This window comes from Scophthalmus maximus, chromosome 8 (assembly GCF_022379125.1).
Source record: "Scophthalmus maximus strain ysfricsl-2021 chromosome 8, ASM2237912v1, whole genome shotgun sequence".
Lineage (NCBI taxonomy): Eukaryota > Metazoa > Chordata > Actinopteri > Pleuronectiformes > Scophthalmidae > Scophthalmus > Scophthalmus maximus.
The window spans coordinates 25,197,232-25,225,022 of record NC_061522.1 but is presented as its reverse complement, the minus strand read 5'-3'; the positions used below and the strand labels follow the sequence as shown (position 1 = coordinate 25,225,022).

Sequence of the window (27,791 nt, the reverse complement as noted above, 5' to 3'; positions counted from 1 at the left end):
ATATTTACATTTCAGGGACAATGTAATTTAACATAGTTCCAATACAGATGATTAGACTTGTGTGCTGGAGTTTGCACTATGGCTTTACATTTACAGCATAATGAAGATTTCAGTTTCCTAAAACCACAGGCTAGTCCACAGACATGAAAAATACATTTTAATACACTCACCAAACATCAAAGTAAACAAAAGAAATAATGTGATGCTAGTGGAAGTTATGTCATTCAAGTGTCTATCCTCCACAGTTAAGGCTAGACTAGCAGCATTTAGTTGTGTGGTATCATATTTAATCATTATTATCTGTTCAATTTACCACCGTCTTGCTTTTTGCTCTCCTCTTCCTCTTTTTTCTTCTTTCTTTTTTTTCGCTTCCATAAGGGTAACCCCCCTTCATTTTTTTTTTAGTGGCATTCGTTGTCGTTGTCGTTAAGTTTGATTACACTGAATCATGCACATCACTTGCAACAGGAGTAAAGAAAAAAACTTGCAACGGGAGTCGGTAGAGTCAGGTGGGGCCCCGAGCAGTTGTCTGCTTTGCCTGCTGGCAAGCGGCCCTGTGCGCAGGAGGGAGGGGGGGGAGAGAGAGAGAGAGCATGGGCTGTAAAGGGCTATTTTGAAAAGTAACCCCCCTGCCCCCCCCCACACACACACACACCTGCTCGGAACCATGACAGAAGATGACGGATACAGTTGTCGCGGACGGACAAGTCAAGTTTAGAGATGGAAAGAAGGTTAATTCCCCAATTTTCCTTCTCGTTTGAAGATTCACATGACATCATCATACTTCCAGACTGACCAGAGGAACATCGTTTTGTGATTTGTTGTTTCTCTACTTCACTTCTCCACAGTGGAAGACTCGGTGGGTCGTGCTTCGGAAGCCCTCTCCGGTCGCAGGTAGATTATACGTGGCTAACCTTTCCTTGGACTCAGCTCTTATTGTTTCTAGTCACTTTGTAAACATTTTTCACAGCGGATTCATTCACCTGCATCATTCAGCGCTACGGTCATGCAATTTTCTGGCAGTGAAACTTATCCCAAATAGAAGGTTAATTATTTGAAAGCCTTCCAACCAAGAACATAAACCGTGACACTGACATTGTCAAAAAAGAGTTTCCTCCTTGCAAACTTGGCAGAGTGAGACAACAGCTGGTTTTATAATCTGAGTAGAGTTTCACTTGAGCTGCTGTGAGGACTTACTCTCAGTGTACATTAACATGTGACCTATGCTGTTGGCTGCTGCTCCGTCCTGACAATAGTGATGGGAATAATGCAAGATACTCTACTCTGTGTTTGTGTGTGTGCGCACGTGTGCATATTTGTGTCTGGACTTAAATCATTAGCTGTGCCAGTGGATCATTGTTTTAGGGTTTATTATGACAGCTGTGCCATGAACACAGGCAGGATTAGACATAGGAAGGATTATTAAAGAAAGTGACCCTTGTTATTTCACATTATCCTACTAATCACAAAATGGATTAGTATCCTGCCAAATCCTGTCTATTTTTACAGCTCGCTGCTCTGTGTCTGTGTATCTCAGACTGTCTGTCTCTGCAAGTGTACAAGGAGAAGAAGAAGGGGAAGGAGAAAGGCAGTGGCCACAAGGAGAGGCTCAATGTAACGCTGGAGGTACGTTCAGCTGCAGCGGACCAGATGCTCACTGCCTCTGATCTCAGGTTCAGGCACTGGTGGCAGGTGGCAGAAATTTAATGTGGGTCAAAACCCTAACCCACCTGACCTTAATCATGAGAGACATATCTATTCCTAATTCACGCTGACAAGATTTCGGCGTTTTTTGTAAAATAGAATCTGCTCCTTCAGGGGATCTGTGGTGTAGAGCCAGGGCCCGGCTATGACGGCGTGTCCTACACTCTCTCCATCCTCTGCCTGGCCCGCACGCTGGTCCTGGGCTTCAACAGCCGAGACGCCCTGCTGGCCTGGGATGCCCACGTCTGCTACAGTCTGGGAGAAGGTCAGTGCTTTGACCTTGCGAGGATGCTGCAGCGCTGAGGGGTTGTTCATGAATGTGATGTGCTGGTTCACGAAGCTGCAGTTGTACATCACACATCAAAAAAATTATAAATTTCATTTCATCAGGTTGTTCTGTGTCTTTTCACTATGTGTCATTAGAAGCTGTAACCAGAGAATTGCATAAAGCTGCTGATCGGAGTGCTTTTTTGGGATCAGCAGTACTAGCAACCTGTTCAGTGACAGCCATTTCATTCAAGGAATGATTGAATTAGATTGAATATTTAAAATATCAATCTAATCAATTTGTAAAAGTACATAAATTTTCTTTTTTCACCCTTGATTCCTTTGGCTTTGTCTATGGTTTGTAATAAGAGGCCTGTGATTAATTCAATTCAATTCAATTTTATTTGTATAGCGCCATATCACAACATACGTTGTCTCAAGGCACTTTACATAGTGAGGTCAATATTACAATATTACAGGGAAAACCCAACAAATCCCGCAATGAGCAAAGCACTTGGCGATGGTGGAGAGAAAAAACTTCCTTTTAACAGGAAGAAATCTCTGACAGAACCAGACTCAGTTGTGGGCGGTCATCTGTCTCGACTGGTTGGGGTGAGGAGAGAAATGGGGAAGAGAGGAGAAGTGGGCAGAAAGAGGGTGGGAGGAGAGACAGTAGGAGAGAAGAGAGAGAGAGGACAGTTGTCCAACCGCCGCTATAGTCTCTACCAGACTGATACTTATAATTAAAAAATACAATGAAGGTGTTGTTATTATTAGTGATGATGATAATAATAGTAATAAAAATAATAATAAAAAAACAATAATAATAATGACGGGTTTGGGTCCTGCAGCTCTGGGGTCAGAGATACACTAGGAGAGATAGAAAACACAAACAGGGTTAGTGACATGTACTGTAAACATATCGGGGGGGGGGGGGATTTGTATAACAGTTGCTTTAACCTCCACCAGACTGATACTTATAATTAGGGAAAACTGACACTTATAAATGCAATGATGTTATTATTATTATTATTATTATTATTAATAATAATAATAATAATAATAATAATAATAATAATAATAATAATGATGCGTTTGGATCCTGCAGCTCTGGGGTCAGAGATCTACTAGGAGAGAGAGAAAACAGAGTTAGTGACATGAAATGTAAATATATTGGGAGAGAGAGAGAGAGAAACAGAGGGAGAAGGAGAGAGAGATTAGAGTTTTTTAATTTCAAACCAGGCTGATCTGGTTTGTTTGTAACACTGAGCAGTAGTAAATGTGAATAGGCTATAGTGTTATACACTTCATCGGTTTCAAAACAAAGTGCAGTATAAAGGATAAGTCTTGAGAGAAGTCTTGGGTCATTCAGTCTGGGAAATATAGCCCCAGCCAGGGCACTTTTTAAGCGTTAGTCCTCCATACCTCAATACCAAACACATGTACATGGAGTAAAAAGTAATAAATTAGATGACATATCTTTCCAACAATGTTCAAGCTAACAGTCCATAAGTCTTTCCCATAGGATTTTGAGAGACTATGGTGGGTGGACTTAGGACCCAGTAGCGGGGTTCCGGTGGAATGTGAGAATTTTTTTGTACATTTCAAAGTTAAATCCGTCAATCGGTTGGACTTTCACCTGAATTTCACCTGAGGCTAGACATATAAGAACTTAACCCCGAACCAGTAAACTATTGTGTGCTGTAGTAGGAAATAAATCTAAAACACATAGATATGAATGATGATCACCAATATTAATATCCTTACAACTTATATATGTGTTGTATGGACACTGACCCCCACCCACATTTTATTACATAAAAGAGGAAAAAGTAGCTTCTTTTGAAAACATCATTATTTGTATTATTCTGTCTGTATTATTATTATGATTTTCCTTTTATTTCCCTTTTACTCCCCCCCTCTGCTCCACCCTTCCTCTTCTTGGTAGCTCCTCGGTCCATATTTCTCTTGCCGAGGCAGGCCGAGAAGGACCGATCCAATTGTAATCCCTCCGTGTACACTCAAAATCAGTTCACAGTTTACGCCCGCCGATGGCTTTTTTTTTTGCCTGCCGCCCGCCTCAGGACCCGCCTTGTCACCCTGTGTGGGGTGGACCTTCAGTCCGCAGCATTGCGTTCACAAGATTACCTTTAAAAAAAAATCAGGCCAGCGGGACAGGCCACCGGTGATCCCAATGGCCAGTCCGGGCCTGCCGCCCTTTATCAGGTAATCGGTTGTGATTGGGCCGGCAAGTTTTCTGCCGGAGGGAAATCAGTATTCTGGCCGAGCAAATGAAATGAGCTCCCAGAATTCATCTGGGTCCCAGGCTAGTTGAAGGATGGGACTTTCTTTAACATCGCCAGGCATTTATTGACATCTTCACCCACGGATCTTGATGAAAAAAAACTAACAAAGACGAAAAGGTTCACAAGTTGTAAATAACTAATTGGGATAAAAAAAAAACATGTTGGAGCTGCTCAAACATCCACAAGTTTGGAAGACCTGTTTAAAAAATTCACCTATTTTGCTGAACAGGAAATTTTCTCGCCTCCTCCCAAAAAGGATCACCTGCAGGATATTTCCGAGGCTCCATCTTATTCTGTCATATATCATGTTATCCACAAACAATCTATTCTTTGTTGCTGTAATTATCATCATTTTATCTCCTCTCAGAATTCACAAACTGCAGTCTGTTTCATATTAAGAGCTCAAGAGACCATTTCCAGGCTTAATAACAATAACTCTTTTAATTTACAGCACATTGGATATTTTATATGCGAGAGCAGCAATTATGGATCCAATATCCAAGTTTCAGCTTAACTATCGAAATGTGTTATAACTTTATGAGTCCCATTTTTATTGGATTATTATTATTACTATGTCAATTCTGTAATCCATTTCTCCATACCTCTTTATTACTAATTCATGTTTATCTTGCAACCATGTTGTCGCTTATTTCCCCCCCTGTAAATAACGATGATGATCTCCACTTGAAATGGGAACTTCTAAGGGCACATACTGGACATATATTTACATATACTACACATGGAACTTCACATATGTGTACATATGTGTACATAGATATGACTATGAAAGGGGGAGACAGCCCGGACAACACTGAATTACAACCATCTGCGCAAAGTGAGCAATCACAGATTGCAGCCAGCAGAGCTAAAAGAACAGTTTAATCATCTTTAGCACAGCTCGCACTAAGCACTGTGCATGTGTGTTCATGTGCTCCTGTGTGTGTGTGTGTGTGTGTGTGTGTGTGTGTGTGTGTGTGTGATATGCCCTGATGGTTTGTTTTCACGATGCACCTCATTTGTTGTGTGATTGATGTGCTTTATGATCAATGATACTTTAGTTTATTTTTTCTTTCCTCCCTCTCTCTCTTTCTGCCTCTCCATCAGTTCATAGGTTCAGTGTCAATGTCGAACCTGGTACCAAATTGGAAAGTGGCCCCGCCTCCCTCCACCTGTGCAACAACCTATTGGTCCTCACCAGAGGGCTCCCTCCTGTCGTCATTGGCCACTGGAAGCTGTCGGCGTTGCGTCGCTACGGTGCTGTGGCAAATGGCTTCGTGTTCGAGGGGGGGACTCGCTGTGGTTACTGTAAGTGACTGATGGACTTTATTTATCTTGCTGTGTGAAGTGACACAAACAGCCTGCGGCCATAGAGTGCAACAAATGAACACTAGCAGCTGAAAAATAACTGTTGGGCAACTCCATCAACTTAATGAACTGGTGGGATGCGTTTGTCAGCTGCAATTTCCAAGTTGAACCTCTGATTGAATTTGTTCTTATCTTACAGAAAGCTCAAATACTGTAAAGTTGTTTGTTTCATACGTCTTTCAAGATGGGATGTTGAATTGCTACAGACCAAAGAAAAGGATAATTTAGCTCTGTTGGTCTAACCAACTCAGAACTCATAAGTCGAGTACCTTTGTCCATAAGATTACAGGTTTGTTTTTTCGATTGCTAACATGCATTGGACAAAACTGAATGCAAAGCAGAATGTTTACAATAAAATTAAATAATAATAATTATTTCATCATACACTGACTATGTGAGGAGTTTTGACAGTGTGACTTCATTTTTGACCAATGCATGTTAGCAATCCAAAAAGTTTTTCTTATTGTAAGACACAAATAACACTGTTATGTGTGTTTTTTTAAGTCAGTGTGATGTGACTGATAACAGATGATTTTTGTCAGTGTTCTGGTTGAACAAGCTGATTTTGAGACATGTACGTAGGTCTGTTTGACAGATGACATATTAGGCCAGAATTATTGCGATAAACAATATTATTGTAATTTTTTTGCAACTGAATCATGTGAGCTTATATTAAAGGCCTATTGGTCGTTGTGTGTGTGAATGACTGCACTCTTCTACACAATTTGTGTTGCAGACAGTTTTCTCTTTTTATCAGCAGCGGGGGCAGTGCAATATGGGCAAAATATGAACTAAAGTACTGCATGTTAATTATCTTTACTTGAGGTGCTTGTGCTGATGAGCAGACTGACACAGTTGCACTCCCGCAGGACATCAGACTGTGCATTGCTCCACATCACTGTTGTCCTGTTTGTCCAGATTCGACGTGCGAACGGACTTGCAGCTAATAAACGACCCGTATTTACTGCACTTTGCTTGTCGTCGCCACAAGCAAACCACGGTGTATTTCACTCTGTTGGTCGGACGTTAGCATGCTAAGTGGCATCCTGGCAGATGAATAAGAACCTCCTGGCAGGTAGTCACGTCCTTACAGATAACCGATAAGCAGAACGGAAATTCAACTTTATCTCAGGGGCACCCGGTAACACTACTCCCTCCTCTCTGACTCTCTCACTGGCTCTCCTCGGGGGATGTAGCACAAAGATTCTTCAGCACTCGTTGTGTCTTGTCGTGTCGAAATAAAATCCCCCATAGTCGTGCGACATTTAATATTTTTTTGCAATATTTTTGCAAAATGAACTTAGAGGAAAGAAATGTTAGAAAGAAATGTTATCTAAAAGTGTTGACACAGTTTATGAGGAGAGGATTGAAGCAGTGTACCTAGCTGTCAACAAACACAATGGCGATTATCCAGGTCAATAGAAATTATCGAGTTCATTTTCTAGTATCGTACGATAAATCGATAACGTAATTATGGCGACGGGCCTACATGTACGAAGTGTTGTAGTGATGAGAGTGAGTTTTACTTTTAAACACTGGCGGAAGAAGTTTCCTTAATTGTAGTAAAAGTACCAGTAAAGCAATGTAAAAATATTACATTACAAGTAAAAGCCATGCTTGCAACTTTAAAGTACTAAAGTAAAAGTACTGGTTAGGTCCCTCTGACTGTTTTATCATTATATATTATGTGTAAACAGCCTGTTACTCTTGTGTAGCAGTTTTATACAGTATACAAGGGCACCACACACATCGGAGGGGTCGTGGGATGATTAAAGGCAGAGGAGAGAAGACATTTTTTTTCAGTTTTTTTGACATTTTCACTTTCATATTCAGTGAGAAATTAGATCTTTTTTAAAAGTATGAACCGTCTGTATGCCTGCCTACTGCTGTGTGTGTGTGTGTGTGTGTGTGTGTGTGTGTGTGCATGCTTGTGTGTGTGGTTGCCAGGGTTTAGGTATCCTGTGAATGTCCAGTTGATGTGGACATGAATGTGAAGTATGAGAGGCAGTTTATGTTTTGGGTTGGGGAGGTGTGTGTGAGTGTGTGTGTGTGTGCGTGCGTGTGTCTGTTTATGTCTGTGTCTATGTGTGTATGTGTCAGGCACGCGGATAAAAAGTGTTTAATAGTAGTACACTGTATGTAATAGGGGAATTGAATAACTAACCCACCCAAAGCAGCTTTAGCCATGATTTTAAGGTGCATGGGAAATATGCAAATATTTCAGTCTTCCTATATAGAACTACATTTTCGCTGAACATTTGTTTTAGAGATGTAGCAGAGTTAGGAGAAAGTTTATGAGTTCCTGTATGCACTTGTGTGTGTGCGCAAGCAGACTCATGGCTCCTACAGGAATAACCATGAGGTCTAGAGGCTCTGGTTTCAGTGTTCTAGTGAGCTACATCTATAAATACCAGCCTCCACTGTACTGTCCACTCAGCCAATCACAATGTGCCTGATGGCGAAACAGCCAGTCAGTCTTCTCCCTCACCTCATCTGCATTATCACCCAGCAGCCACAGGGGCGGTTCGAGCGAGGCCCTCTTGGCATTGCTGCAGAAACGGAGAGCGACAGAAAGAGAGATGTGAGGGTCAAATCGGCAAGTGACATTCCTTGCGTGAGTGCAAGGTAAAGTAAAGAGTGTTAGTTTACATTTTTACATGTTTATTTGAATTTGCTGAGCACATGTGCCACATGACACTTCTAAGCTGTATAAATAAATTTTATAATAAGCAGTAATTTGATGGAGAGTTTCACCCATAGCAGACTGTCTTTTGGTCATTAACAAACAAGAACCAACTTATTTTAATTGTTTGTCTAATCATACACATACACACTTAATTTTTCCCTGTGCTAGTAAGAAAAGCACCGGGTTGATAATAACTTTAGAAATGGCTGTTACCCATTGGCAGTGTCCTGTATTGCGCAAAAGGGCTGTATTGTCTCACTGGGACAACCAAACCCAACAGAGTCACTACTAATGTCAAGAAGAGATTCCGCTGATGAAATGCTATGATTCAAGGTTGTCCTGTCCTTTTCTGGTCAACAAAAAGCTATTGGACACTAACTCTGCCATATGATGCTTAAAATCCAAATTATTTTTCAGGCTGCAACCTGCAAGGAAACCTGTGTGCTTGACAGAGCGCAATGAGTTCTCTAATAACACAAATGTGCTTGAAAAGTACAAAATGGTGGAGCATGTGTATAGCCGACTGTCAGGCCATGACCGGTGCAGTATGTGCACATGCTTGGTACAGAATAACTATAATCATGGTACTTTAAACTTTAGAAAATACCCTCTCAGCTCCTTAACTTCCCTTGAGGCCATTTTGTTCGTGTTCCAGTGAGCCAGGCTGCTCGGTCCTCTAACGCTGCCATATGAAAACATCTCATCCTTGACTGGTGCAGCGCTCTCTGCTGTAGCTGCACTTTGAGAGTCAGTCATGCCTCAGAGTCGGACGATGCAGTTTCTGCCTGCAGAGTTATAGTGATAGTGATGCCGCTGGACTGTAATCGATGATGTTTGCTTGGACCCTGTAACACAAACACACACACACATACACACAGATGTGTTGCTTTATGATTACATACATTCAAAAAACTTTACTGACTGACACTAAGACTACTCGGATGTTATTATTAAGAAATATTTTCAACAATTTTTTGCTCCTCAGCGTTTTTTGCTGTTTTATTAGCAATTCAGTGCTATAAGAACAAAGATGATTTTACAAAAGCCCAGAGTAAGGCCTTACTTTGTGGCTTTCTTTTCAATATCGCCATTATGTGACATTTTGATGTGTCATGGTTTTCTTTTTTTCCTTGTCTTGTGTTTTCAAAGACTCTGTGTCAGCTTAATGGGAAAGAGTGTGTTGAATTGACAGACGTCTTATGTAACCTTAATGAGAAAAGACTGCTGCTGACTCAAAGAGCATCCTTGCCTTCACACAGCCTCCTGGGCCCAGCTGAATATTGTTTGTCCTTGATCAAAAATGTTCTTTTACTCTATTTTTTACAAGTTACTACAGATTTTTTTTCTTACCATCAGGCACACTACTCACTTCATTTCACTACTAATTACTGTATAACTGACTAATGCTGTTTATTTCTTGCCATTTCTTATTTACCTCAGCTTTAATCGTCATCCGATTGTCATTTTTTTAACCCTCCATCATATGCATGCTGTGTGTATCTCTCCCCATCCATTTCCCAGGGGCTGGTGTTTTCTTCTTGTCCTGTTCAGAAGGAGAGCAGATCAATTTCCTGTTTGATTGCATCGTCAGGGGCGTTACCCCCAGCAGGGCCCCACATGGCCTGCGACCTTCCCTTCCAGGTGGACCCACACACACACACACACACACACACACATACACACACAGATTGCGAACAGAATCAGTTACATCATGTTGGCGTGAGTTTGTGACTTCCATGATAAATGTTTACTACCTGTTTAGTGTGCATGTTAAGCATTTGTGTCAGCCTTAATGCTTACGGAAACAGCACATGCTTAAAGCCCCAAGAGTCATCATGTGGATTAAAGGGTCACGCCTTCCTGTGTGACTAGTGTGCTATTGTTACATCCTGCTAATTTCACAGACGTTTCTGAGACCACCAATATGGAGACAGATGGTTTGGTGACAGTTGGAAAGAGAAAACGTGTTCAGGGCACATACCAAGGATCTGACAACTCTATGTTACCTTCAAATAGATACTGGGAATGTGCATAAACTGTAAACACTCATCTGTTTTTTGGGCTCGCATATACATCAAATTGGTAAATGATAAAGATGGATGCCAGCATGGAGAAAAAAAAACAATCTACAACTTCCTCCAGCTTTTCATTTATTTATAGTCTGAATATACTGTAAGAAGAGACATTACCTTCACAATTTAACCATTAGCTGCTGCCATTCTTGAATTACCCATTTTTTCACAGTCAGGTAAGGTATAATTGTATCTGACTATTTTTGACCTGGACCTAATCAATCATATAGATTTGGGCTTTCCTGTCAAGTCTGTGTAGCATTATATTTTGTTGCTTGGGAGTTCTCTTCTGCACTCCTGTAATACAGTTGTATTCTTCAACCCACTGATGGTTCGCAGTGTGTGTGCAATTGTGGAACAGGACTAAATTTACCCAAGTCCTAAACTTAAATGTGCCCCGTGCCCAAAGAAACGTCATGTTTACATTCACTGTCACTCGGCAAAATACGTGTGCATCATGGAGATCTAAGAATAGTGTTGAATTTGGGAAAGCCTAGAGGGATTTTTTTTGTGTGAAATTCAGCACAAAGGTTCACTTGGACTCAAAGCTGGACTGTTTAGAGTTTGATGGTCTAAGGTCAAAGGTCATTGTGACCTCACAAACACATTTTTGGCCATAACCCAAGAATTTCTATGCCAATTATGATAAAATTTAATTATTACTTTTCTTCAAATTCCTTCAAAAGTATTTCCTATACGTTATATTAGTCAGGACAGACGTGAATGTTAACTTCACCTTGACTTTGGTGGGGGAAACCGCATAAAACCAGTTTATTTCAACTTTTGTGTTGTTCATGTCTGTTTACTAGCTTCTAGTCTTCTTCTTCACTCCCTGCCTTTGTTGGCACATTGCTCTGTTCCTTTGTTGGTGCATTACAGCCACCAGGAATATAGTGAAACAATTGGAATGTGATTGAACCTATGACACTATGATGATATTTTAAATTAACTCCTACTCGACAATCTTATTTTGAAAGTATGTTTATATGTTAACACAGTTCCAGAAAACGTGGTAAAAATATACACACTTTGTATGGTATTGATCTTATACATGTTGGTCTCAGTCTATAGTGCTGAACTGGACAGAGCAAAACATGGTTGAAATGTGGGTACTAGTGTATAGGTGACGAGAGTTGGGTCAGAATCAATGTGGTTGATGGAGAAAATAGACAGCAACAGGTTGAAAAATGAGCAGAGTTAAACTTCAGCCTCTCTGCCACATTTATTATACTGTTGGCCAACCTGCATCAATGTGCCCTGGGGTCCACTGTAACCCCACGACATTCAGTGTTGTGAAGCAGCTATAGTTACTGGAGACTAGAGACGTTAGCAAATGTTAGCTGACACCTCACACAGCATAGTGAAGAAACTTGGCATCTGTATGCTAGCGTTAGCTGCTGCAATCCAGCACAGAAATCCAAGGGTTAGGTTGTTGACACCTATACACACCAACACCCGGACCCACTGCGATGTGCGCACAGTGGCAAGTACACACCTTTGAAGCCATGCCTCCCCCTCACACTCACCCGCCTCTTTAGTATGTATATATAGCAAGGCATTAAATGTGCAATTGGCAGGATTTTAAACAAAATAGATTTTCCAACAGACAGTTAAGTGCTTATAACCTCTGTTGGGAGATGTAAAATTTACAAGCTGGTGTAACAGTCGTGGCAGACATTTTAAAGAAGAGGCTGGTGCATACAGTAGCTCGTATAACTTCTGCTTTGATATTTACATTTGTACTAAGATGTGAAACAGTTTCCAGGCCTGGATTTGTTAGTTGTGTATTTCTAAAATACATCCTTGCACACGGAAATATGTTTTCATTATTTTGAAACAATAATGATTAATATTATTCATTTTATTTAATTTTATTTAATTTAATTTTATTGTATTTATTCATTTTACAAAATTACAAAGGTAAATAATAATTCTTAATAATTCTCTCCAGCTCTTTATCTTTATACTATATCATCATAACTCAGTGGATTACTTTTTATTTACAAAGATAATTGTTATCGTGCTATATTTTGTTATGCTACATGTTTTATCATGGATATTTAGTTTATAGTTTGCTTGGTTGCTGTGTGGCTATTGGAGGCCCTGATTTTCTTTAATTCACTTTGTAACTTCTCCTCATTCTTTAACTACATACATCAGCATAGATTAGATTTATATTGTATTAGCACATTCCACGGGGCTCATCAGATGTGTTATATAAACTGTAAGATAAACAATATATTATCTCTAATGTGATTTTTAGTATTTGCTACTGTAATGGTAAAATATATTGAATTGTGTTCAATAAGGAAACATCCACCATTGTATTCATCCTCTGCGATTACAAATTACAAAACTGTATGAAATTCCTACCCAGGGGAGGGCGTCATGTGAAAATGCAATATGAAAGACCTTAAGTAGAGATCTTTAGTATCAAACTAACTTTATATAAAATGCAACAAGGTAGATAATTTGTTACTGTGATTCAGTAGAAAGTAGAAAATAGAGATCCATCACACAAGTGATTCAGGAAAACAATGGACAGGTGACATTGTGTTGTAATTTACCTTAAAAAACTCTGACGCTCTTATGATAACATTTTGCTCTTTTTGTGTTGGTGCGTGTACTGTGTTGTATGTTAACACAGCAGACCCAGCTTCAGCAGAGGAACGAATCAGCCAGGAGGCGTCAGAGCTGGAGAAAAGACTCAGCATGTTGTCTCACTGCAGCCTAGCGAGCAGTAGCACAGGTACTTCATTATTTAAACTTCACCTCAGGGTATACATGAGTAACTAACATGTAACGCATGAGCATTCACACAATCCATGCTGCCACATTTTTGGGCAGCATGGGATCAAAGTTTTTTTCATAATGATATGAGTATATTAGACAGAGAGAGTTTGGGGAAAAAGAAATTCTATCCTCACTGCATTGACGACCTGAACTGTAGCAGATGAAAGCAGTTGATTGAAAAATGATTTCACAGGGTCATAAAACTTTGCCCCAGAGCCAAATTAGTACATGTATTGCTAATTGAATGTATAATGCAGTTTAACTTTGCGGTTGGTGCAGGATTAATGTTTTTCAATGTATATGTGTGTGTCTTATAAATTCATAAATCACTTCCTCGGGATCTAATAACTTTCTCGACCCTTTCAGCTTACAGCTGCAGCACATCTGTTGCAGGGGACGACCACAGCAGCCTCTCAAGCTCCTCCTCCAGCCAATCAGACACAAGCTATGGAAGCAGACTTCCATTTTGGGTGGAGCCATTAGCCAGACTGCACCTCTCCAGCGAAACAGTGTCAAGCTCCTCCACCATGAAGGCTTTGGCCAGTTCAGATGATCGGCTTTATGCTGCTGTGATGGGAAGCTCTGGGACTCGTCCCTCCTCCGCTCAGCTCCATCCTCGTGGTCTCCATGACACTGGGCGGCAGAGCTCATTAGACAGTGGGATCGGGATAGCAACAGGGAGTCAGTCGTCTTACTCGGGGAGCTGCTCCTCGTGTACGGGGAGTCTGGACACGGCCAGCCAGGGAGGAGGGGAGGAGTTTGACTCTGTTCCTCCTGCTCCTCTTCCTTCTTCACCTTTGTCTGCAACTCCCCCCTCTCCCCCTCCTCCTCCTTCCCCTTTTCAGTCCACCCTTACCCCAGATCACAGTGCTGCTAACTCCTCCCGCTCCTCCTACTCTTGTGCCTCCAGATCCAGCTCTGGTGCATCTCATAGTCACAGTGAGGAGTACCAGATCCCCAACCTGCTCCGACTGCGGTACGATACCCCGAGGAGTCTCCTCCAGACCCTGTCCCCGAGGGAAACCTCAGCCCAGGGAGCCCCGCCTGAGTCAGGCAGGGACAGCAGGAGCAGTGGGGATAGTCATGGGTTGAGCAGCGGCACTGCAGAACCCAGGCCTCAGCGTCAGGCCTTGCTGCAGCACGCACACTCCTGGGGCAGTGAGAGGGCGCCCTCTGTAGACAGCGAGGAGAGGTCCACATCCAGATCCTTGCTGGTTTGTGAGGAAACACAGGTACTCACAGCCTCAAAATATTTCAGTATATATATATATATATAAACCAGTCAACCAACTGAGCAGTGAATATCTCATCAGACTGAGTACCACTAGATATTTAATGTCTTCTGATAACCGAATATGCCTGTTCAGAATCAGTTATAGATATTTTACACATCCACTATTAAAATGACCAGAGAAAATAAGCTTCTTAAATTTTTTTTTTAAATAACTCCACAGTCGATTCTCCCCTAGGAGATCTTGGCAAATTACATTGATATAGTACAATTAAAGACAGTGTAAACATCATCTCCTCTCTGATTATGATTTATGAATCAGATTTTATAACTGAAGCTACGTACGTCCTCTGACATCAAGTTTCCATGTTTGTTTCATTTATCACTTAATGGAAATCTCAAAGTGTTTGCAAATCATCACACTCATCACTTACTCCAGCTCTTGGGTTTGCTCCCACTGATGCTAATCTCTCTTTAATGTATCTGTTTGCATTTATTATAGCCACAGTGCTATATTTTTGTTGTTGTTGTATTATTGTGCTAGTAAGGGGAATCTTATGTAACTGTCCCTTCTGCTAAGAAGCCAGGATGAACTCCTCAGTAGGTTTGTATTTTGGATCTTGTGGGGTGAGGAAATGGCTGAAGTTATGATGTTGGCTCCTGTTGTCACAGACATTTTGCTGTATTTGAGTCGAGGGGCCTCAGTGATTCTCTGCTGCGAATTATATTAACCTGGGGCAAGACCCCTGTGTCTTTCTCTGGCCTGTTTTTTGCAATAATAGATGTAAGAGTTGCTCCTGGTGGTAAATGCCGATTAGAATTAGAATTCTGCAGGGTTTACTGATGTAAACACTGCTGTATTCAAGCAACACTAGCCTGGCCTCTTCACACTGGAACTTGCTATTCAGCCTTAAGACTCACTTCGGTGGCCACCTTTGTAATAGTGAGTTACCGGAGTTGATGCCTTGAAGGCTCGAGTAGAACTTAAAGACACTGCAAAATGCTGAGCAGGCGTTTCCACAAGAGTGGAAAAGCAAGCAAACATAACAATTTCCTATATATAACATACTGCTCTGTGATTTAAACTCAGGATCATCAGCATCACAAACCATACACCAGCTCACTCTGTACCAAAGTGTATTGTGGTGGCTGCCTCCTTAATCTGAGAGTGTGTAAATTCCTTCTCACAGTTAGGTGAACTCTGACAGAGCCACTCACTTCATCCCAGAACCACGGTACAGGGAAACAGAAGTTGTGGAGAAAAAATAAAAAGGTAAAGGTTGTTTTCTGTTTGATATTTTAGTCTGAATCCTCAAAAGTCCTAAGGGAAATTGTGCCACATTGTGACTAATTCATTTTCTGATGGGTTGTGAACGGCGCCTTTTCTGCGCTTGTAGCGAGCATCACCAGAGCAGGAGAGGAGGCAGCATGCCTTGTGATTTCTGACAGCTTGTGTAGGAGTGTGTGTGCGTGCGTGTTTTCACTATACCGCACGTGTAAGCTGGCGAAAGGAGGGAGAGAGAGCAAAAAGGGAGTGTGAAAGTTAATGACTAGTGATGAAACTGACGGAAACCATCAGAGAGGAGAATTCTGTAGTACAAAACACAAATGAGTTTCCTTTACTCATCACTCTGAGAGTGTCAGCAGTTCAGTGTGGAAAAAACTACACATCCTTCATGTTGGGTAATGAGAAGAAGCCTGGTTCCTCATTGTTGTATTATGTCCCTTGAAACAGACCCTATGACAGATGATACTCACCAGCCTGCTGTGTTGTTAGCCGTCGTGTTAAAGTGGTAAATTGGGAACGTTGTCAGAGATTCTTCATGTCTAAGCCAGCCACCTCTTAAGATGTCAGCTCCGTCCTCTTGGCTCTACATCACCCCTTTTCTCCACCTCACACCAGCCCTTCCTTCCTCTTCCTCACCAATCCCTCTCGTAAGAAAGCCGCTCTGCCCACAGCTGCTCAGACGTTCTCCCCCTCTCCCTGTCACATTTCTCACCAGTTTGAGAAGTTGTTGTTTCCTTGTTGCCGGAAACAATATTGACTGCTGCGGTGGAAAACAATTAGCCTTGCTTTGACGACACTCTCACTTGTCTCCCCACCTAGTGCGACCATGATATGGACAACTACATTACACCGGAGCAGTGGCGGTCCGTAAGGAGCAGATGCTCAACACAGGTGAGATTTTATCTGCCCGTTTTAGCACAGTTTTCCTTTAACAAATGAAAAGTTGAGCTCATGAGAAAGAAAGAAATAAGTTGACTGAATGAAAGGAATAAGCTGCATGAGAGGACTAGAGAAATCATTTTGTTGTCATTTATTTTCTAGATCGTCACCTCACCGCCATCAGTCCTCCGACCCGCAGATGCACAAGGTGTGTTTGTAAATGTAACATTGTGCTTGTGTCCTTGAATACTTCCATTTCATGCCACCTTCCACTCATCAACATTCCAGTGGGAAAGGCTGTGCTTTGACACTCCACTAGATTTATTTGACAGGTTTAGCTACTTTAACACTAACATTTTACAGTATGATATATGTGTATATATATATATATATATCTCCGATTTATCTGAATAAGATGTAGGATAAATATGCTGAAATTAATTTAGATCTTGTTATAAAATAAAGATTAGTGGTGATTAATATATTATAATTTATAATTATTATAAAAATGATAAATAATAAAACATTACTTATTATGGAGAAGGGGTGGGATTAAATAAGTTATACTTTTTCCTACTCCTTTTCAAATATGTAAATTGAATAAATTAATGTTCAGTGTTGGTTCTTTTTGTTTAAATTATTTTTATATGTGTTATTCTCTGACACCTTTGAAATAACTTTATTTTATTGTACTTTTACTCCAACTATATTATTCTTCTTCTTGTGATGGAGTATTTACACACTGTTGTGTCACGACTCTGTGTGACAATGTGATTTATTGAAACTGTTTCATTGTCAAATACTCATGTGCTTAAAAATCATCCTGTTGTCAGATCCTCCTCTCCATGTTAGAGAGGAACATGACGACACTGTGGTTGCTCTGAAGAAGTGTTTTCCCTCTCTGCCACCCTCTGTCCCTCCACCTCCGCCCAGTGCAATAAGCATGTACAGGCCAACATCAGCCGGTAAGAAGGCGATTTCTGTTTCATTAACTGTCATGACTAATGACTAAATCTTTCAGATCTGGCTCGTTAACAGCTCTCCTGTTGGATTTTTTTTCTCTTCAGGTGTGTTTCGGTCTCCCCACGAAGCTCCTCTGTCTGTGTGCCTGAATGCTGGGCCCCATATTGACAGTGCTATTAATTATGTCAACATCCCAATTAGTCCACGGCTGCCTAAAACTAACAGAGAGCTCCTGTACTCAGAAGTGGACCTGCAGGAGTCCGCCTCAGCTCCAGTCTTCAGTCCACTCCGAGCTGATACAGGTAACATTCACACTCTGTCCCGTCACATCACAAAATACTAAAACATATGCAAATGTTCAGTTGGTTTTCTTGATAGTATCCTGCGAGCGCTGCTTATTTCCCTGCTGACATCCATCTTTTATGTGCTCTGAAAAAAAAAAAGGTTTTCTGCAGCAACTAGATACAACCATTACAGACAGATCCATACATTTTAGCAACAGGGAGAATCAATTTATTCATTGAAAAACAGACATTACTGCTTCTTAAGAGCCTGATTGATCTGACATAATCAAGTGACACAAAATATACAGCTGTTTAAATGTATTAAAATTAAAACATTAAAAAGAAAGGCAGGTGTTAAATAGCACATAAAAAATAACATCCAAGCTAAAAACTATTTTATGGATTCTTTAAATGACTGATGAATGCTTTAGAGACATATCAACAAATATATTGCCCTTTACAATGGTTTAATTAGTAAAGGACCAAGGTAACTGAACATTATATTACATAAGATGTAATATATGTGTTTTCCTGTTAAGTTAAAGAACACTTGTAAAACTGCAGAAACATAAAAAGTTTTTTATTTTCTCCCGATCACAAGAGAGCTCCATCAGGTACGTCTACCACGACACCACTGCTATGGAAATGGCTCAGAGAGTGGGGGTGGAGGATGTCCAGGGCAGACTGACTCAGCTGGAGAACAGGTGGCAAGGCAACCAAACTGAACGCAATGACTGGCTTGATGATACTTTCCATCACTGATTCGCTCGATCTCTCCAAGACAGCCATCATGCTCAAATGCATTTCATCATCTCACACGCATGGACACACAGTTTTGCCAGTGTACAGAAATTCCAGCAAACAATCCATTCCAATATAAAGAAGAATATAGGAAGTGTCTGAGAAGTCTATTTTATTTATGTGTTATTTCTCATATATTTAGTAAACTTGTGTTGCCCTTTTACCCTACAAATTCGTATTTTTGTTGGCTGTTTGGCACTTATATACGCTGTGGCAACTGTGGACTATGAAGATTCTCTCAGGATGACTGCTGAACATTGGTTCACAATGTGTGAGGCAATGGCATCTCAAACTAATGTTTACCAGTGATATTACAGATGTGAGACAAGTGAACAGCCGTTGTAATCTATTGAAAGTTCTGGTTAGATTGAACTTCTTCAGATAGTTTGGCTGTGGCCTCTATTTGTTGTTTCATCTCTTTACTCTGGGTTAAAAACTGCCATTGTTTGAATTCACACTATTGATCACAGGTTTGCATCACATGGTGAGATCAACCCTTCTCTTCTCACCGCACTGACACCTTTCAATCAACCGCTAAGAGTCCCAGCTACCTTGGCAATCATTCCACATAAGACCGTAAAAACATTTGATTGATGAAAGGCAGCTTAGAGTTATATCTAGGGTGCAAATTACATTAATCCAGGCCCATGTGGCCCAAGAAGGACACGACTGAGTAATCAGCCAGCCAGTGACATTATTCATCACAGTAATCAATCTCTCTGCTTCTAGTCTGAGAGGGCAAGAACTGATGAATGGAAAAGCGCAATATGTGTTCCAATTTCTCACTTCCCTCTTGATATCATCAGGATAAATAGTCCAAAATTTGACAGTTATGTATATTTATGGTGGCAGTTCCCTACCAGCGTCTCTGAGCAGCGGCAGCGAGGAGGAAGAAACAACATGAGGATGATGAATATATTTATTATATGTATTTTTAAAATCAAGAACAGCCTGTTTGTCAGAGTGCTTTTGTAAATGGTAAACACTTTCATTTACGGCATTTACAATTTCAAAATATCATTCTTTGTATGTTGTTGGCACCTGTATCTTATTGAATATTAAAGATTTGCTGTTACAGTTCAAGGTTTCAGTGCTTCTTACCTGAATCTGCAAATAATTCTTCATTTTATATTGATCGGAGAATAACAGTAACATCACAATGTTTCAGCGGACCAAAGTATGAGTCAGTAACATAGTAAAAGCTTGTGTGATGTGATATCTATTACTTGCAGAGCTAACTACAGAGAGGTGAAAATAAATTGTCTGGGCACTGATGTGCCGATAAGTCTACTGATGCAAGTGTTTGCTGTCCCCCAGGACCTGCACCATCTTCACTACATCTGGTTACGTTGACTCAACTGCTGCCATCCATCTCATAAAAACCGCCTACACTCTGTCGAAGCAAAGCCACATTTTCTGTTTTTTGTACTACAATCACACATTTCTTACACACCTGCCAGTCATATGCTGCAGAGTACCAGACTAGTACGTAAACTGATCTTTATTTTATCTGACTGAAAATGTGACCATCCAGCTGATTTGTAAGAAATCTCTCATATGCATGGTATGTACAAACAAATTTGTTAATTCAGTGATTTGTAAAATCAACAATAACACTAGAAAAGAAGGAAACCTTCAATGCAAAAAACTGATTTTTGTACAGTAGATGAGAGGGGATGGGGGGGGGGGGGTAGCACACATCATGTGGTTACAGAGGGATTCTTTCTGTTCATTCGACCTTCGTCGACGTCACGACCATGATCTAACCCTCTCAGAGCTCATTGTGCTCGAGTCCCTGACTGGAGATCTTGTTGGACAAATCCTGTAAATGTTTCTTCATCTGAAAGCAAGACAAAGGATCAACAGTGATTCGCAACATCATCAAAATCAGATACATTTTTCAATTAATTTGCCTAATGCGGTAAATTGTTTTCTGATTTGATGCTAATACTAATCGGTGGTGCAGCTTGTTAGCTAATGTTTTGTATTATTGTTAAGTTTGACTGACTGTACTACTGTAACTATAGTTAGACAACATGAACACCTGTTGGAAGGTCTTAACAAAAAAATGACTGAGGGTACTAATATTTATTTAGCATTAACTGGTCACTAAATCTGGCACATTAATCAATCACAATTTACCAACAAAATGTTATTCTACTAGAATAATGTTAGCTGGTATAACCAAATGAAAAATTACCAGTTGCACCACTACCAACGTACTATAGACCATGTGTTAACATTAGTATACAGTATTTATAATGGGGTAAATAGTATTCTTTGTGTGACATTTGATCAAAGCTTTTCTGTTTGGTGCTCTTCAACATTATCCAACAGCCTTTGGTTTATTACCCAATATTGTTGTGTTGTAACTCCACAATATGAGTCCTACCCTTCTAAAAGAGGAACAATAAGAGGTGCTGTAAACCTTTGTCCCCCATTTCGTTTTAACTGCATTTTTCTCAGCACTAAAGCACTGTTTTGGTACACTCACGTTTTGCAACATATTTGTTTCGACAGCTGGTGAGCAGTCTGCCGTTCGACAGTGGCTGTGTGGTGTTTGGTGGCAGGATGTGGAGTACAACCTTACCTTGTAGCCCATCTCCCTGGTCTTCTCAGAGAGTGTGTTGTACTTTTCCTGGTTCCTCTTTATGTGCTCTTTGTTTCCTAAAGATTCGACGTGTCGCAGCTTCTGGTGGGACAGCTCCAGCTGCTCCTGGTAATGGCTGTGCTTCTCCACCTTGGTCTCGAAGTGATGCAGCTCCTCCTAAGTGACCAAAGAAAGGACAGCAAACACGGACGGGTGCAAGATCAGTTCACCTTCAATGACATGCTCTAGAGCACAGGAGATCCGATATGCATCTGAAGTAGTGTCTAAATAGAAAATGTCACAGAAAATACAATCTGAATGCTTCCCTGTGATACATCTGATGTTGGGAGCTGGATGTCTTTACACAAAAATTTAAATTTAAATTGACTTTTTCAGTCCATTCAAAGGGTGAAAGGAGCACACTGAGCGATAGGAGAGTGGAATATTTTCAGTCTATTTCAAATGTTCAATGCATAAAATGTGGTCATAATAAGATGCACTCTCAGCTTTATGGCTCACCACACACTAGTAGTACTTGCTTACCACGTACACTGCAAAAGTTAAAACTGCTATTATAAAAAACAGCACTTGATTTAAAAGTTCCTAAGAGTTGTATTCAATGAGTTAGACTTAGTTAAACAAAAGGTATTATCTGAAAACAGCAATGTCCAAAAAAACAAAAAAACACCATAAGAGATTAAAGTGCCACCTTGAGAGAGTCCAGCTCGTCTCCGCTGAGGTTGGCTCTCTTGGCAGCCTCCCACAGTTCAATCACACGAGGCTCCCGAAACTCTGCAGAGTAAGAGCAGACGGAATATGAAGAGATAAACAGTCAGAGGAGACAGCTTGGAGCCTCAGCGACATTTGCACGGTCAAGAGGGAGGCAGCTTTGAAGAGGAGCAGTCACAGCAGATGTGTTATAAGATGCAATCACAACAACGAGCAGCCCTGGTTGCTCAATAACTTGGTTTATACACTCAATATGTAACAGAAGGAGCCGTGCTTGCATTCCCATCCCAGCTTGAGTTATTCATTAAGTACAACAAATCAGCACTATTAACGAAACCAGACGAGGAAAACCAGGAGAAGGAGATCAAGAGTGCACAGCTGAGACCTGCCTCAAAAACCTGCAGTACACTCAACAGACAGCAGCTCAATAACAGAAAAATGTATCAACTATGAGACAATCCAATCAGGAGAGAGGGAAGTTAAACATCAAGGACACTGGATGGATGCAGCACTCTAGGCTGCTTAAAATAACCCTCGGCCTAATAGTATCTTTTCACATCCTTTCATTTTAGAGACATTCAGTTTGAAACTAAAAGCAGAAAACAAAGCCGTGGGGGGAAAACAACTGTAGAGAATGTTACAAATCCCAGTCATTAAGCTGATGAGATAAATGCAGAATGAGACGGAGATATGTGTGTGTGTGTGTGTGTGTGTGTGTTTTGTCTCCCTCACCACTGTCTTCAGTGAAACCCTCGTGGCTGAGCTTACGGAGGCGCTCAAAGCCCTGGGTGAGATCTCTCATTTTCTGCTTCAGCTCTGTGTGCTTCCGGTGCAGCACATGCTCTTTGGCATCACCCTCCAGGGGAGAAATCTCATTCTTGTGGATTTCTGTTGAGACAAACAGACAGCAAGGGAAAGGGGGGGAGGACCGGAAGTGAAAAGAGAGGTGAGGAGTCGGGTTGGGTAGGGGGGGTTTACATGGGAAGAGGGAGAGGAGAGAGGAATGGAGATAAAATTCAAGCAACAAAAGAAAAAAATGAAAGCTGAGTTTAATAAGGACTGCTTAGTTTTAGACTCAAAGCTACCGCAGTGAGTCACCTTCTCCATAAGGTAACATATTAACTATGCATAAGGAACTCATACAACCCCACTTCAAAATCACTGAACTATCCCTTAGAGAACAAAGAGAAAGCATTTCTTACTGGGGCCTAATATCACAATTATGCCTGTATATAAAATAATATATGCGTGAATAGCATTAAAAGAGCAGATAAGACAAAATTATGTTCTTCAAATTGTCAGAACAGATTTCAAACAACAAGGACAAGCAGCAGAGAGAAGAACAAACACCAATAAAATTAAGCAGAGGTGGTGCAACATTACTGCTCAGCATGATGAGAGCAAGGGGAGAGATCCACGCAGCTCACCCTCAGTCCTGCTGACCATGTCCATGAGGATGTTGTACTCGTGGATCTTGTCTTTGTGGTGCTGGAACTCCCGCTTAAGGCTTAGCAACTCCTCGCTGGAGAATTTCCCTGAGCTCTTGGCCTGGTGCGGATTGAGTCACGGAGACAGAGGGAGTAAAAAAAATAACAGCACAAAATGCATTATCTGAGCGAAAAGGGATGGTGGCATGAAATACAGTAATGTCTTTAATACAAGCATTTGAAAATCTATGAAATCAAGGGACTGTCATAACACAAGAAGTCCATAGCTCCATTTTACACGACATATAGATAGAAAACATGGCACAAATGTCTTTTTTTAATCATCTAAAAATATATCATCCATGTTTGAGGTTTTTATTGTTTATATAGATAGATAGCATTAAAACTATTAAAAAATGAATTTTGCTAAAAAGGAATTTAACCCAACTGAGATGGCAGATGTACTAGACCAGCGGAGTGCGTCTTCTCCGCAGCAGAATTGATCTTAAACAGAATGCGTTCTCGCCTTTCTCCAGAACACGTTGACATGTGCGTTTTTTTCTGAGCAGGAATTTAATTCATTTTAGGTTTTCAGAAAAACAGTGTTTCCAAATTTAATTTTTGTGTAAAGTTGAGCCTCAGTTTTTTTTTTACCTTTACAGGCCAACAGCATTTGTTCTACGTTAAGACAAGTAAAGTGTGACCTGCGAATTTAATTAAGTTTTTGTAAGGGAAAAAATGTTTTGAAGTTGGTTGTGAAAAATAAATCATAAAGGGTAACTGAGTGTTCTAAAAATAGATTTAGAAAATCAAGTACTCGATTGTCCGGGGAATTGATGCAATCCCTCGATCTTGGAATTTAGTACGTGCCCATCCTTAATAGTGACGTATGTCACTGTGACCTTTGACCACCAAAATTCTAAATCAGTGAATCCTTGAGTCAAAGTGAACATTCATGCCAAATGTGAAGAAATTCCCTCAAGGCACTACTGAGATGTCACATTCACAAGATGGATGGATGCTCAGCTGTCCCCAAACCATTCTTACTCTGGTCCTCAAACAACTCACAACTTAAATTGTGTGATTTGGACGATTATGATAGATCTTTAAAAACGTTTAACTTTTCTTGATTTTCTTTCCCTAACTAGCTGCTTCGCTGCCAACCCAAAAGCTTTGGAATATGATGTTACCTTGTTCCATAAAAGAGTTATATTCAATAGTCAGAACAGTCACCCCAAGAGCTATTCACCCTGCGAATCAGGGTATACTTGATAGGTTATATCTGAAATTAAGTGTCAGTTCTCATTTGGCTGATCCAAGGTTAATTGCAGTTAGCTCCACCAGAAGCAATAGCAAAGGAAAAAACACCTCACGATAAATTCATTCGATTATTTTTCTTCCTCCCTCCTTGGCACACAAATTCAAAAACGCACCTTGTTCCAGAGCTTGTTCAGCCTGGGATCATCAAATATGTCACCCTCTTTGGTGTCATGGTCCTTCAGGGAGTTGCTCTCCAGCGGCCGTGTGTCCCTTTTCCCATCCATCCCGTACTTGGCCAAGATCACTGCAAAACACACAGGCTTTTTACTAACAATGCCATCAATGCAGCTCCAATGACAGAAAACTGAGGATGTTGCTGCATATTTTGCATTTTTGGAACAAATTTGTTAGATATTCAGTTTCAAGTTATGTGCACAATACATTATCAGTCTAGTACTGTCATAACATTTTGGACAGATACAACACCACACAGAGTTGGACTTTGCTCTGAAGAAGCTCTGCCCTCATTATCCTGCTCCAGTAAACCCTCATTGTAGCAGCTGATTCAGCATCATCTCAACACTGTGGTAACCCGTCAGTGTCACTTATTAACTACTGATCCTTCATTGGGACAGTGTCCACAAGGTATTAAATCCTCATAAACAGGGTGCGAGATCTTGATCTCTGCAGTCCTGCTGAGCTTGTAGAGTTTATATTTTACTTTATGCCAGATGTGGCTCACGACCAATTGATCTACAACGAGTGATCAGAGTAAAATACGTTTAGGTTCCCAGAACAACCAATTAACAACAAGCAAGGTGTCTCTTGACATCTCAGTCTGAGAGTATCGAGGGAAGTGCTGCAAAAAGGAAAAAGGAAATAGGGAGAGCGACAGAGATGGTGTTTGAGGGCTATTAGAAAAAACTCAAGGAGAAGGGTTTTATTCAGAGGGGGGGAAGGTGAGTTCAGGTCCTCCTTAAAGATTTATATTTAGCCTAAAAGGGAGCAGAACGTGGCGACACTACTATGACTGGAGCTGAAAGGTCAGGTCCAAATTCATTTACCATCTCAGAGCTTAAAAAAATGTGCCCTGACTGCTTTCTGCCAGACCATAAGGTCCATAATGAAATGAATATCTATGTACCAACATTTCATGTACACTTATACCTTTCACATGCTAAATTGATACAATAAATAATACTGCACATGATGAAATGTGAAAGAATTTAGATACAGTTACCGTCTTCATTTTAAATGTAGATTCTGTGAACAGGTCTACAGCAACAGTCTAACCTTGACCGGGATGAGAAATTGCATTTCTTCTGGGACTTAGTTGGCTGACAAAAGATTTGCTAATCTACCAGCCAAATGGCAGAGTTTATTATGTAAGCAAACCTGTCAACAATAATGTATTCCTTAGTGTTAATTACTTGACAAATTCATAAAAATGTCAGCACCACCGCCAAGTGCGGTGATTGTATATCCAGTGCAAAATGTCTCTGCAGTTCCATTTATTATTATTATTATTATTATTATTCCCGACTGCACCAGTGAGCAGAGACCGTCTCACCATTGAAGTTACGTCTGAGCTGGGCTTCCCTCTCCCCGTTCTCATCCAGCTCCTCCACCTTCATCTTCTTCCACTGCATCTCATCTTTCTCCTGGATCTTCAGATCGCTGTGCAGCTCAGCCTGCCACACTGGGGACAACTGCATCTGTCAAACACAGAACAAGAGACAACAGAACACCCGTAAGACAGGACGAGGGAGGAAGTTTGAGGGCAAAGAGTGAGGGGGAAAATCGGCATGGAAGGGGAAGCTGAAACTGAAAAAAGCAGAGACATCAATCAATGAAAATATATCATTTCTACTCGAGAAGTTTTTATTCAAGCAGAGCTAGAGACATACTATTAAACACAATCCAAATCCCTTTCTGACCTTGATGACAGACTTCAAGATCACAGTCTGCACAGGTCTGAGGATAGGGTACACTATGGACAGTCTGCTCCGAGTAGAGAGTAGTCAACAACTTCAGGAACTCTGACTGAATAAAAACAGCCAAACAGAGGAGCTGCTTTACCATTCGATAAAACCTGGAAAGTGTTCTAATATTAGTGTCTTTCAGCATCACAGTGTGACCCAATTTCCACCCGAGAGACGCCCACAATCACTGTGATCTGCTGGGGACCAGGAAGGTCCACTGGGGCAAATGGGTAGCTCGCCGAGTTGCTCCAAGGAACTGGAAGATGTTCCAGTTGTGTCCATATTCATTCCCAAAAACCTTTTAGTTCCAAGTTGAACCAGCTACTTGGCTGTGAACAAACCTAAATTTAGTGAACAAAGACTACCCGTACATTTAATAAATTAACTGTTTGAAACTAATGCTCACCCAGATCAACGCCAGAGTTACTGCGTATGTCACGATGGTCTCTTTCTAGCTTCACTTTTACCGTACTGAGTGAGACACGTACCCTCTTAGCCTTCTCCCACACCTGGTTCAGCTTGGCTATCCTGAACTCCACCGTCTGTCCATCACCGCCGCTCGTCTTGTGCTCGTTCACTTCCCGGGAGTATTTCCCAGCCATAACTCCCACACCGAGGCACAGAGCCGCGACTAAACACCGCAGCTTCATTTTAAAAAAACACAACTCGACACAACGGACGTCAGGAAAGGCGCCGAGAGACACAAGCTAGGCTAAAAAAAAAAACCCAGTGTGTTGTTGTAGCTCACTCGAGCATCACAAGTCATGTGGTCTAAAGGGGAGGGCGCTTGCATTGTGGGATACGTAGTTCTCTGTCCCAGCACTTCTGGTGTTAGTCGACCGAAAACGATCTTCTGTGAACTACAGTTCTTGAAACGCAGCTCTGCGTCGTTACCTGGCAACAAAAGCGAGACCCTGAGCAAATAGAAATCCTCCACGCGTTTACGTGCCTGGATGCTGTTCACATCCTCATTATGAGATTGATTGCTGCTGAGCTTTTGTTGTTAAATATTTTACACAGTCCAGATATTCAATCAAGCAATAGCCCACGACAGACAGTGGTATACTCTCAATATACCATAGTTAAAGGGCGTTGTTCGGCCTCACGCGAAGCGGACTGTGGTATAATGAGCGTATATCACGGACTGGAGTGAGCTATTGCTTT

At 41.0% G+C, this 27,791-nt stretch overlaps 2 protein-coding genes across 4 annotated transcripts; one reads left to right on the top strand and one right to left on the bottom strand.

The window, feature by feature from the left end:
* The first annotated feature begins 633 nt into the window (after window positions 1-633).
* On the top strand, window positions 634-19,719 carry dok7b (docking protein 7b). Of its 2 annotated transcripts, none has more exons than XM_035637165.1 (13): window positions 634-731; window positions 849-894; window positions 1,538-1,626; window positions 1,819-1,969; window positions 5,382-5,582; window positions 9,850-9,969; window positions 13,051-13,149; window positions 13,560-14,425; window positions 16,532-16,603; window positions 16,754-16,799; window positions 17,425-17,556; window positions 17,659-17,856; window positions 18,440-19,719. In XM_035637165.1, the coding sequence occupies exons 1-13, from the start codon at window positions 678-680 to the stop codon at window positions 18,598-18,600; spliced, it is 2,235 nt and encodes a 744-aa protein (XP_035493058.1). In that variant the 5' UTR covers window positions 634-677; the 3' UTR covers window positions 18,601-19,719. The 2 variants fall into 2 exon arrangements, with proteins under 2 accessions (XP_035493058.1, XP_035493057.1); XM_035637164.1 differs by having other exon boundaries at window positions 13,048-13,149.
* Window positions 19,545-27,396, bottom strand: lrpap1 (low density lipoprotein receptor-related protein associated protein 1). 2 transcript variants are annotated; one of them, XM_035637168.2, is made up of 8 exons: window positions 27,116-27,396; window positions 26,216-26,354; window positions 24,819-24,949; window positions 23,386-23,506; window positions 22,691-22,846; window positions 21,939-22,021; window positions 21,230-21,406; window positions 19,545-20,479 (listed from the first exon to the last, which is right to left on the bottom strand). In XM_035637168.2, the coding sequence occupies exons 1-8, from the start codon at window positions 27,275-27,277 to the stop codon at window positions 20,411-20,413; spliced, it is 1,038 nt and encodes a 345-aa protein (XP_035493061.1). In that variant the 5' UTR covers window positions 27,278-27,396; the 3' UTR covers window positions 19,545-20,410. The 2 variants fall into 2 exon arrangements, with proteins under 2 accessions (XP_035493061.1, XP_035493060.1); XM_035637167.2 differs by having other exon boundaries at window positions 26,216-26,360; window positions 27,116-27,393.
* Window positions 27,397-27,791: the final 395 nt, after the last annotated feature.

Bases quoted from the DNA above. Each gene is read 5' to 3' on its own strand.
- dok7b (XM_035637164.1), top strand. From the start codon at position 678: ATGACGGATACAGTTGTCGCGGACGGACAAGTCAAGTTTAGAGATGGA. The intron at 895-1,537 runs GTAGATTATACG...TGTGTATCTCAG, and splicing joins GAAGCCCTCTCCGGTCGCAG to ACTGTCTGTCTCTGCAAGTG. The intron at 9,970-13,047 runs GTGGACCCACAC...ATGTTAACACAG, and splicing joins CCTGCGACCTTCCCTTCCAG to CAGACCCAGCTTCAGCAGAG.
- lrpap1 (XM_035637167.2), bottom strand. From the start codon at position 27,277: ATGAAGCTGCGGTGTTTAGTCGCGGCTCTGTGCCTCGGTGTGGGAGTT. The intron at 24,950-26,215 runs GTGAGACGGTCT...TGTGTTTTGCAG, and splicing joins GCTCAGACGTAACTTCAATG to TGATCTTGGCCAAGTACGGG. The intron at 22,847-23,385 runs GTGAGCTGCGTG...TTGTCTCAACAG, and splicing joins CATGGTCAGCAGGACTGAGG to AAATCCACAAGAATGAGATT.